The 12,409-nt window shown below is 30.9% G+C and overlaps 2 protein-coding genes and 1 long non-coding RNA gene across 3 annotated transcripts; all 3 read left to right on the top strand.

Annotated features, from left to right (window-relative positions):
• Window positions 1–626: 626 nt before the first annotated feature.
• Window positions 627–1,435, top strand: LOC114915244 (uncharacterized). Its single transcript, XR_003803188.2, has 2 exons — window positions 627–1,264; window positions 1,359–1,435. It is a non-coding gene; the product is annotated as an uncharacterized LOC114915244 (long non-coding RNA).
• Window positions 1,436–7,191: 5,756 nt separating this feature from the next.
• On the top strand, window positions 7,192–9,905 carry LOC145958357 (SNW/SKI-interacting protein-like). The gene is made up of 2 exons (XM_083075335.1): window positions 7,192–7,650; window positions 9,879–9,905. The coding sequence occupies exons 1-2, from the start codon at window positions 7,192–7,194 to the stop codon at window positions 9,903–9,905; spliced, it is 486 nt and encodes a 161-aa protein (XP_082931461.1).
• A 14-nt stretch (window positions 9,906–9,919) lies between these two features.
• Window positions 9,920–11,887, top strand: LOC145958182 (uncharacterized). The gene is made up of 2 exons (XM_083074794.1): window positions 9,920–11,259; window positions 11,550–11,887. The coding sequence occupies exons 1-2, from the start codon at window positions 10,101–10,103 to the stop codon at window positions 11,579–11,581; spliced, it is 1,191 nt and encodes a 396-aa protein (XP_082930920.1). The 5' UTR covers window positions 9,920–10,100; the 3' UTR covers window positions 11,582–11,887.
• Window positions 11,888–12,409: the final 522 nt, after the last annotated feature.

A 12,409-nucleotide genomic window follows, 5' to 3' on the forward strand; every position in this document is an offset into this window, starting at 1 on the left:
TCTCTAGCCAGTGGAGTGCAAGATCTACTCTTGCTTATATCTAAGAGAAAATAATTTTTTACTCGATTTATTTATGATTGACTTCTATCCAATTTGTGTGACAATGTCCAAATTAGGGGTCAAAATCGGTATATTATTTTTGTAGTCTCATTAGAGCATCTACAATGGGAGTTGCTTATAAGCAACTCCCAACCATTTTAAATGGGTCCTACTGTGCCACGTCACTTTTAAGCAACTCATTATATTTTTACAATTTTTACTCCAATAGAAGTTTCTTATAAGCACTCCTACTTTTTTACAACTCATACTACACTTTTTGACACTTCACATTATATTTTATTATAAATTTTTTAAAAATTAATTATTATGAATAATATATATATATATATATAAATAACAAATAAAAAATTATATAATAAAAAAATTATATAATAAAAAAATTATAATAATAAAAAGAAATAGCTTAGTATATCCTACAATAAAAAATTTAAAAACTATTTTATTTGAGAAAATATTTTTATTTTTATCTTTAAAAATATTTTTTATTTTTATCTTTAAAAATATTTTTTATTTTTGAATTTTTAGATTTAGAAAACTAGTTTAGTTTGAGTTCTTGTTTTCTATTTAGAAAATAAAAATACTGAAAATGTGTTTGATTTAATTATTTTTTAATAAAATTTTATGAAATGTATTTTTTTATTATAAAATATAAAAAATAAAAATAGAAAATAAAATGTAAAAAATAAAAACAGAAAATAAGATATAAAAATAAAAAATAAACGTCTCTCGTTCCCTCTTTCTCTTTCAGCTCTCTTTTTTCTCTCTCAATCTCTCTCTCGTCTCTCATTCTCTCTTGTGGTTGGTGGCTGGTGGCTGGTGGGTGTTGGCCGTGGCTGGTGGCTGGGGGCTGATCGGGGGAGCGCACGCGCGACTGAGGGGTTCGGTTGGGGTTTCCGCGCGCGCGGCTGGGGTTTCTGGTCGGGGGTTGCGCGCGGCTGAGGGGTCTGGTCGGGGTTTCGCGCACGCTGTTGGGAGGTCCGGTCGGTCAGGGGGTTCCGTGCGCGGCTAAGGGGTCCAGTCGGAGGTTTTGCTCGCGGCTGACGGGGTCGGTCAGGGGTTGCGCGCACAACTGAGGGGGTTCGGTGGGGGGTTTCCGCACGGCAGAGGGGTTCCGGTCAGGGGGTTTCGCGCGGCGGAGTTTTCCAGACATGCATGCACTCTGAGAACATGGCCAACGGAGGGAGTCGACCAAGAACAATAACAGGTGAGGGAGGTTTTATCAGTTTTTTTTTTTTGCAAAACCGTTTCAGCGTGGATGACCCTCATCCAATCAAATCTCTTCATTTTCAATTTGTCAGGGATAAGAACCGTTGCTTCTGCAAGCAACAAAGAGAAAAATTTAAGAACGAACGCTGCCACGTAGCTTTACTCCAACGGGGATTTCTTGTAAGCACCGTTGCTTACAATTAAGACACGGAACAGGCACCTCCCGCTGGAGGTGCTCTTAGATACTTTATGGTTCTACTCGTGCACTTGCATAAAAAATAATATTGCATTCATTGGTCAATTAATATAAATGGATATAAAAATTAATTAAAAAAATACCAATGTTTGCATCTCAGCAAATATTAAGTTAAATAGAAAATTTTTATGCAAGTTATTTCTAATGGTTAGGCTCTTCTTCAGGAAACTTCAAAAATTCAATTGAATTATAGATCAGAAGGAATTCTAATTTTGATTTTCAAACACCATCATGTGAATATGATAGCTCAAACTCACTTGAATAGAGAGTGTTGATAGTTATTAGCTATATATCATTGTTTTATTGATACACTTTTATTAGAGGATTTAACCTATTCCTAATTTTTCAATTTTGCCTCTTATTTAAAAATAAAATTTATTATTCTTTTGGTCTTTACAATTTCATAAACTTTATCTTTTGATCACTATAATTAAAAATATTTTATTTTATTTTACTTTTTATATATACTATTTTTATTTCCTGTTCTACAAAAATAATTCCATTTTCCAGTCTATTATGCAACGACCAGTTGCAGCTAAGATTCCCTGCTTTGGTTTAGGTAAATTTACTCTTAGAGTAAGTAGATTCTTTAATAATTTATGTTCTATATCAAATTTCAACGATTCAACCGTTGAATTAGAAGTTTTTAATGCATAGATCAAATTTGTAAATTTTTTTAAAATTTAAAAATTATTTGATACTCCGTTTCATTAATTCAAATTGACGGATAATCATTAAAAATATTTTATCCATTAATTTGAATTAATAAAATGGAGTATCAAATAATTTTTAAAATTTTTAAAAAATTACATATTTGATTTATGTATTAAATTTTTTTAATTTAATAGTTGGATAATTGAAATTTGGCATAGAATATAAGTTATTAAGTAATGTAAGTCTACCAATATGACAGATAATCATTAAAAGTATTTTATCTGTTGATTTGAATTAATAAAACAGAGTATCAAATAATTTTTAAAATTGTAGATTTGATCTGTATATTAATTTTTTTTTAATTTAATAGTTAAATTATTAAAATTTGACATAAAATATAAATTATTAAATAATGTAAATCTACTAAAATTTACTTTTGAAGTAATTGGATCTTGTCTCTCTTTTCCCCTCTCCCCTTCTTTTCTCTCTCTCTATATATATATATAATTAAAATATTAATCACTAATTTTCTCGTATAAGCTATACTAGTTTTCGATTAAAATTTGTAATAATCCACATTTTGTTAAATTTTAATTTAAAAATTAATATATGAATTAACATTTTGCACGTTGAAATCATGCATGTACATTTAAAAATGAACCACAATCTGCAGGAGGTCGTGATCCAACATAAGTAATTTGATCGTGCTATATATAATAAGTTAATTAATTACCGCGTGTCAGTTATTTTATATAAGATTTTTCTGCGAAACATTTTAAAACATCATATTTTGGTTTAATAATATCTATTTGTTAAACATTAATATCGTATGAGTGAAAGTAATGACGGGGTAACAGTATCAAAAGATTCAAAACTTTGTATGCTAGTTTTAGTCAAATATATACCCATTAATATAACGATGATAATAACGACCTGCACATAGTTTTACGTCAATAGATGCTTGTAATTAGATAACATGTTTTACACCAATAAAATATGAAATTTATGTCTAGTCATTTTTTAAATTCTCATAAATAAATAATTAAAATAAGAAACTTAATGGAAGGGTATGACACCTTTTATTCTACACACTAATATGAGCATGTAAATTAATGAAGATAGAGAAAAGTTTAAAAACAACATTACTAAATAACTAAAGTTTACAAATCCGGTTAAATAGAGATATCATATAAAAACACTTAATCCCGAGAAATACTAAAATAAATGCTTAATAAAGTGATTACACAAGAAAACTAACATGAAGTCTTAAACATAACAAAATTAAAGTTTTAACTAAACATTGATATGTCACATCTTATTAAAGTACAACACTCAGTACAAGACCTAAGCTTCATCTCCAACCTCGTCCTCAACATGATGATCTTCACCTGCAACACATATACAAAAGCACCAACAACAAAAAAAGCAAGTGGAAAATATCTTATTCTAACTACCGGTGTAAAATATAATCAGATAGTCAAACCCTAAATAACAAGATATAACAAGTCATATATAAACACAATATATTCAATCATCAAAATCACGAAATAGTTTAGCAAACAATTACACATGAATGCATGCAATGCAATGGACACAAACTTCGTTGTAAAGTATGTATGTGACGCCTGCAAAACACTTCAACCTTATACATTTGTCTAAATACACACATAGAGTAGTCTAGAAAAATATGTCATTTCACAATATTATTGTACTCTATATTAGGAGAATATACACTAGGACGTGTTAGATAACGGTGTCACACAAATTACACCCCACACACATAAATAGGTAGAATTGGGGCTAACTAGGTATATCCTCAAGGTCATATGAATCTTTAAGCTTTTACAAACCTTTACTGACGTACAATGTATTTCTTATCGTACCCGTCACTAAAATAACTTATGCAAATAATGCATGTCACACAAGATCCAATGCATATTCATACCACATATATTCATTGTTACATGTTCATGTTACACATGCAAATCATATCCCAATTAGGCAATCATACCCAGACTTTTATCCTGACTATGTCTCGACTTAAGATTTTACAATGCATGACCATCACATGATCTACACATAACACATCATACATCACCATAAATGACCATCAAGATAAGCTCAAGTTACAATCACCATCATTACATCAATTCGATAATAAATTAATGTACCGTACTTAATTAATTAGCATAAATCATGCAAATTACTATACATACCCAAACACAAATATATATATATATATATATATATATATATATATTAAAATCAACAATTGAACACATGTAGGGTAGCATCCCATGTGGGGTACCTTGCACCCAACATAATCCAAACAAAGAGCTCACGTCACTCTTTGTAAGAAACAAGCTCGACATGACTACACATACACTCAATGAAAATGTACATAGGAGCCCTTGAAGCTCTCATGCTCGACGTAAGTGACATAAAGAGTAGCCTATATGCTCTCTTCCACTCTCGTGCCCAACAGTCCTTCATGGCACTTAGTGTCAAATAAGAATCGTCTCAAATATAGAGAAGCAAAATCGGACAATATATGCACAATTGTGAACACATTCTAAAAGTATACCCATATGTTAATAAACCAACAATTACGTGCATTCTCATAAAGATTAATTATTACCTATTAATTTAGTTTACTCTATCATTATGTTTTCACGAGAACCATAGACACTCAAAGATTCATGATTACGTTAATTAACACAAAATCAAATACATATTATTATCATTCATTAGGAGTACAACATATAAGAAGAACATGAAACACAAATTCACAGATCTCACAACAAAATTGAGATTTTTCTCTTACAACATACAAGTATAAAGAAGAGATTAAAAGTCAATTTCATGCTACACAGATATTTCACACTCTAGAATGAGACTACTTACTCTCCCTCACCTTGATGAGAAATTGCAAACAATCGTAAGCCTCCACAGTGGTTACCTTTCATATATTCTAACAGTTCTTCAATTTCTTCAAAGTACAAAGTGTAATCCTACAACACTCTTAACCCTAATTTATAAAACTGCTATTATCCCTATTTTCTTTTTAAATATAATATAATTAAATTACCTTCAATCTAAATCATATATTTCTTAGTACACTTAATTATAAAATTAATTAAAATACAAATATAATTAAATAAATAGCTGCATTATTTCTTAAAAAATCATTTAATTAACTAAAAACTTTTATTAATTTATTTAGAAAATTTGGGACGTTAGAAATTGCTTTCTCAAATTGAATTAGTCCGTGAGAAAAGGTTTAATATATATCAGTCTCATGCACAAAAAATATGTTAAAAACGAACAAGATAAAATGATATTATCAAAACAATGTAGTATTATTATTTAAAATGAACATAATCATGATCACCCTGAGAAAAAAGGTCAAAGAAACTTAATTATCCCTTTGAACAGTTGGTAAAGGACGTTGTTTGAAGTTAACGTTTGTTTCCACGATTAAAAAGATGATAAAATTTGATTGCGTCGCATGCATGCTGTTGTGAAATGTATAAAACTTCAAAGCTAACCTTCATGGAACTTTTCCTACTTTGCCTCTTTCTCTCTCTTCCCACGTAAGTACTAATTGCCATCATGTCGATCCCATATACACATTCCATTAACTAACATGCACTCGATTCAAATGTAAAGTGCAAAGCATATGTAGGGTTCCGTTTGATTTATTCTTTGATTGAATTAATTATGAAAAGTTAAAATAGTTTGTAGTAAAATATTATTTGATATTTAAAATGATTTTTTTAGGAATGAATGTTAAAAAATGATGTGATGTGAAAAAAAATGATGATGAAAAAGAATTTAAAAATTCGAGTGTGAAAAAAATTTAAAGATTAATCTCTTTTTAGGTGAAAATTCAGTAGTGATTGCAACCAAAATTTTAAAGTAGAAGTTTTTACCTGTAATACTAGTTCAAGTTGTAAGATGTTTTGATTCTTAATTCTTAAATAAGATATCAAATACGAATTTTAAATATTGTGATTGAAAATTCACTTCAATAATTTTTTGCCTTAAAGTTATGGATTTGAATTTTAAATTTTGTTTCAATTTTTATTTATTAATTTAGCTCAGCCTCTAAATTTTGAAATCACCACTTTTTAGTCTTACAAATTTAAAATGGGTGTTTTTTTTAATCTCATAAAATATATGTATACTTTATTTTATTTCAATAACTTTTAAATCCGAAACTTTTTTTAAATCCTAATATTTATTTGAAAATATATAAATAACATTTATTTTAATAATTTCAATCTTTTTTAGGTATTATATATTCGAATCATCAAATGTGGTATCACAAACACTAATAGGCATTTTCAAAGATGGTCACTCAACCATCTAGCAAATAATAAGTTGCTAATGAGTGTCATGCAATCAGATAATAAAAATAATGATTTCGTATTTTAAAGACGTAAAAATTAACTATAATATTTTTTTCAAAGTCAAAATTAAAACTTATTCATTTTATAAAGAAAAATCTTATTTAAGCCCAAAATATATAAGTAAATTAATTAAAAATATATTGGATGATTTTCTCAATTTTTTTAACACGAAAAAAACAAAGCTAAGTTTTTTTTATTTTTATTTATTTTAAACTAGTCATATATAAATATATGTTGATCAAAGGTGGGTCAAAGGATGGATGGTACGAGGGGGTGGGTAAGGACAGGGCTATTCAGCCTGCATTACTTTTATTTTATTGATATTGGGTTTACAAACCCATTATTCCACTAGCCACTTGGGCTGCAAGCCTGCAATCGAGCCCCAATGGTTGTCTATTTTCGTTGGCAGAAGATAAACACACCTCCACTCTCATATAAACACAAATCTTTTTAAAAAAAATATATATAAAATACCTAAATTACTCTTAAAAAAAATTATTAAATTTACACCTTTCTCTGCACCCGCACCCCAAGTATATCAAATACAAACCCTCGCAGCAATCTGCGGCGTTCAATTCCTGCGCGAAGGAGAGGGTTATCAGGATGGTGGAGATGTCGGTGGATCCTCTGGAGCCTCCGAAGTTCAAGCATAAGCGTGTTTCGAAGGCCTCGGGGTCGCCGCCAGTGCCGGTGATGCACTCTCCGGCGCGGCCGGTGACGGTGAAGGACCAGCAAGATTGGAAGATTCCTCCGTGTATTTCGAATTGGAAGAATCTGAAGGGTTACACTATTCCTCTTGATAAGAGGCTTGCTGCTGATGGGAGAGGCCTTCAGGATGTTCAAATTAACGACAACTTCGCGAAATTGTCGGAGTCTTTGTATGTGGCGGAGCAGAAGGCGAGGGAGGCGGTGGCAATGAGGTCTAAGGTTCAGAAGGAGATGATGTTGAAGGAGAAGGAGAGGATGGAGCAGGAATTGAGAGCCTTGGCACAGAAGGCGCGGTCGGAGAGGATTGGAGGGGAGAGAATTGGGGTGTCTGTGGCTGCGGCAGCCCTCCGGCGGGTTGCTGCTCTTATTTATTATATATTGCGGGGAAGGGGGGTGTGTGGTGAGGGGAAGGGGGTGCGGGAACGAAGTACGGAAAGGGAGCGTAAATTTAAAATTTTCATTCTTAAGGGTAATTTAGATATTTTATATATTTTTTTTTAAAAAGGAGGTGTGTTTATACGAAAGTGGAGGTGTGTTTATCATCTGTCATTTTCGTTTTATATTTGGCTCATGATATATACACCTCCTTTTTTTTATAAGTACACTTCCTTTTAAAAAAATTATAAAATATTATAATTTTTTAAAAAAGATTTAATTTTACATTTTCAACTTTCAATTTGCTACTTTCTTCTTCTTATTCACACACTTATTTTTTTCTCTTTCAATTTTCACATGTTACCAAAATAGATGGGGTGAAAGAAAAATAAGGGGGTAAATGTAAAAATTAAAAAAAGGAGGAAAGATGTGTGAAAAAAAGTACTAAATTAAATATTGTGAATGTAAAATTAAAAAATTTAAAACAAAAAATTAAAAATATTTTAAATTTTTAATTTTTTTTAAAAAGAGGTGTAGTTATAAAAAAAAGGAGGTGTATATATCATGAACCTTTATATTTTAATACTTCGGACAACTTGTTGTTATTGGGCTAGTTTAAACAATCTTCATTAAGAAAAACGATAGTTTAGTGAAAAGACGAGATGATGATATATTACAATTTTCGTCTAAAACCAAATTTGAGCTACCTAGCATATTCTCACGCAAGTACTGTAACTTGCATAAAGATTTCAATCATCATAAAATAAATCAAAAATAAACAATATTTAAAATAAAAAAAAAGACATTTATGATGTGTAGAGATTCTCAATTTAATATATATATATATATATATATATATATATATATATATATATATATATATATATAATATGAGGAGGGTTCAAATGATATTAGTGTAATTTTTACTAACTATTACACCATTCAATAATTTTATATTAAATGAAATATTTTTCAAAATTTACCGTTAGATTGAAAATTCTTATTCTTAAATTATATATACAAAAAATTATATTAATTTAAAATGATTTGATATCTCATTTTTATAAATCAAAATTGATATAATATGTATATTTCAAAATATATTAAAATATGAAAACTTTGATTATCTATAAATTATTGTTCAAAAAATAATATAAACATACAAAGTAATATGAAATTATAAATTAAACAAACAAAATTCACAAAGTTATCTAATAGTATAATAATTGATAAAAGTTATATTAATGTTATATATATATATATATATATATATATATATATATATATTATTTAGACACTACCTCAATTTAAATTTAAGGGGGTAGTACAACAAAAGAATATAGGAGAACATCCTTTTTACCTTATAATGTATTGAATTATATTGGTATCCCCTCAATAATAATACGAAAGGGGAGTGGCAATAACATGTAATTTTTGCAAGAAATTAAAGTATTTAACATTTCACAACTTTACTAGATATATCATGGCACACAAAGCCACCAACCATATGTTGCATCAATTCATTTCAATCTCTGTAAACTCGTACATGGATGAGACCTTTAAAACACAAAAGAACAAGACAACAGTTAAAATTAAAACAATTATTGGACAAATGTTCTATGATTTCAGCAAAACTAAAATTGTAAAGAAAATAAAGAGTTAATAGTTAACTGATAAACTATCACTTTAGTATCAACCATCCATCGGATAAATTACCCATCAAAATGCATGAAGTGAACACGAGGAAGAGGAAGAAATACAATTACTTACTTCAAAAATAAAACAAAAACTATTTAAAATGTGTGTTCATCCTTCTCTAATAAGTAACAAAGTAGTAAAGCACAACAACTTCATAGCAGCCTTAATATGATCATACACCAGCTAAGTGTACTTAATTTCCAATTTCAAAATCTCATCCTTCATTACTCACCTACCACTTATCTACTCTCAAACTCGAAAATAAATACTATCCTCAAACTCGAAAATAAAATATTATATGATTCTAAAAGACTACGGGCATGTTTGACTTTGTGTCATTGTTCCATATTGATCTTTAAAACCACATCAAAAAGGAGAAATTGATAAAGAAGCAAGTACAAGTTGTTTTTTTGTTGATTCACGTCAACATGTATTAAGGATCAATATTTTTTGATCTTTATAACCATAATTAGATAATTGCAATATTGTTAGTCATTAACCATAAATAGGCAGTTACAGATTTGTTACTAGGATGATTATCTACTATTTGTAAATATATACTACTTTGTATTACTGATGCACCAGTAGAATAGAATTCAATAATAATCAAAATATGCTTTTTGCTTGGGTTCATCTTCTCACATGGTGCGGTGAGAAATTCGTCCAAGAACCCTAGGTTTTCAAAGATCCCCTTTCAGAAATTCATTGTGTCTCTTGACTTTGATTCAACCATGGCAACCCCAAATTCCAATTCAACTCCACCTGCCCTTGCCGATCATCTAGTGAATCCATCAAATCCTTTGTTTCTTCATTCTAATGAGAATCCCTCTCTTGTTCTTGTTACGCCTCTTCTAACAGAACATAATTTTCATGCCTGGTCGCGGAATATGCTTACCGCACTCGAATCAAAGAACAAGGAGCAGTTCATCGATGGTTCGCTTCCTTCTCCTCCAACCTCCGATCCTCTTCGCAGTACGTGGCGGCGCTGCAACAAAACTGTCATGTCTTGGCTGATTCGATCTATGACACCTTCTATTGCCCAATCCGTTCTTTACATGGATACTGCAGCGGAGATTTGGAAGGACCTATGTGAGCGTTTCTCTCATGGTGATAAGTTTCGCATCTCCGATCTTCAAGCTTCTGTTCACGAGTGTAAACAAGGTGATTCCACCGTTTCTCAATACTACACTCATTTAAAGACTCTTTGGAAGCAACTCGAGCAATATCGCTCTGTCTTGATCTGTTCTTGTGATAATCCATGTTCCTGTGGTATCTTGTTGAAAATCAAAAAGGAACGTGAAGATGATTGTGTGATTAAATTTTTGCGTGGTCTCAATGAGGAGTACTCTCAGGTTCGGTCCAACATCTTAATGATGGATCCTATGCCCTCCATTACCAAGACTTTTTCTCTAATTCAACAGCATGAACGCGAAATTGGTGGAACTTCCTTACTCTCCCCCTCTACTGACTCTACATCATTTGCTGCATTAACTGATGCTTCTATGAAACCTTCTTCCTTTGAGCGTGGTGGTTCTTCAAATAATCGTGGTGGTGGTCGTTTTGGTAGAGGCAATGGCAGGGGTAATCGCTTTTGTGCAAAATGCAAGAAGACCAATCACACAATTGATTCTTGTTTTGAAATTTATGGATATCCTGCTGGGTATAGAAACAGAGACAAAAGCAACTCCACTTCAAAGGCTTTTGCCAATTTGACTACGGTTGATTCAGATACAGCCTCTCGGTCTGCTACTCCAGAAGAAAGTTCTAATCAAACTCAGTTTACTCTTTCAAAAGAGCAATATCATGCTTTTTTGGCTCTCATTCAACAAAATAAGGATGTTCCTCACTCTGTGAATCATGTTCAACAAAATCCTAAAAATTCCTCACCAGGTACACCCTTTTCTTCTTCTTTATGGGTGCTTGATAGTGGTGCTACTGACCACATCTGTCCTTCTCAACACCTATTTGATTCTCTTAATCCTATTAAACCTATCTCTATTTCTCTTCCTAATCACACCACGGTTTTAGCAAAATTATCTGGTACTGTTAGATTAGGTGACTTGGTTTTGCCCAATACATTTTATGTACCTCATTTTGCAATGCATTTAATTTCTATTCCCAGGCTTACTTCTTCTGATTGTCTGATACTCTTTTGCGACACCAATTGTCACATTGTGCAGAAATCCACGTCGAAGACGATTGGTGTAGCTAAGAAGAAGCAAGGCCTCTTTTATCTTTTGAACTCTGTTGAACATGACTTGACTGCATCTACTTTACTTGATATCCATCCTTTTTTCAATCAATGTTTTTCCACTATTAATAACACTGTTCATGACACATTGTACAAAAATGCTATTAATAATAATACGTTGAATGATTCTATGTTGTGGCATTCCAAGCTTGGTCATGTTCCCAACAAAGTAATGCAACAAATCTGTTCTCAAAATTCTGCAATTCCTTTTCATAAATTTGAAGTTTGTGATGTCTGTCATTACTCTAAACAAAAGAATTTATCCTTTTCAAACAGTCATACTACATCTTCTAGATTTTTTGAACTAATACATGTTGATATCTGGGGTCCTTTAAATGTTAGCTCTTTTCAAGGATACAAATATTTTTTAACTGTTGTTGATGATTACAGTCGTTTCACTTGGACTCATTTATTAAAAACTAAATCTGAAGTAAAAGCCATACTTCCCTCTTTTATTACTCTAATTGAAAAACAGTTTGATGTTCATTTAAAACGGTTGCGTTCTGACAATGGCAAAGAATTTTATCTTCATGATTTTTTTCAAAATAAAGGTATTTTACATGAAACTTCATGTGTTGAACGCCCACAACAAAATGGAATTGTTGAACGTAAGCATCAACACATTCTAAATGTATGTCGTGCGTTACTTTTTCAAGCTAAACTTCCAAAACAATTTTGGTCATTTGCTGTTAAACAAGCTACTCACATTATTAATCGATTGCCAACTCCCTTATTATCCCAAAAATCACCCTTTGAGATGATTTATAATTGCAAACCTGATCTCACTGA

Source organism: Cajanus cajan, chromosome 1 (assembly GCF_000230855.2).
Source record: "Cajanus cajan strain Asha chromosome 1, NIPB_CcT2T_4, whole genome shotgun sequence".
NCBI lineage: Eukaryota > Viridiplantae > Streptophyta > Magnoliopsida > Fabales > Fabaceae > Cajanus > Cajanus cajan.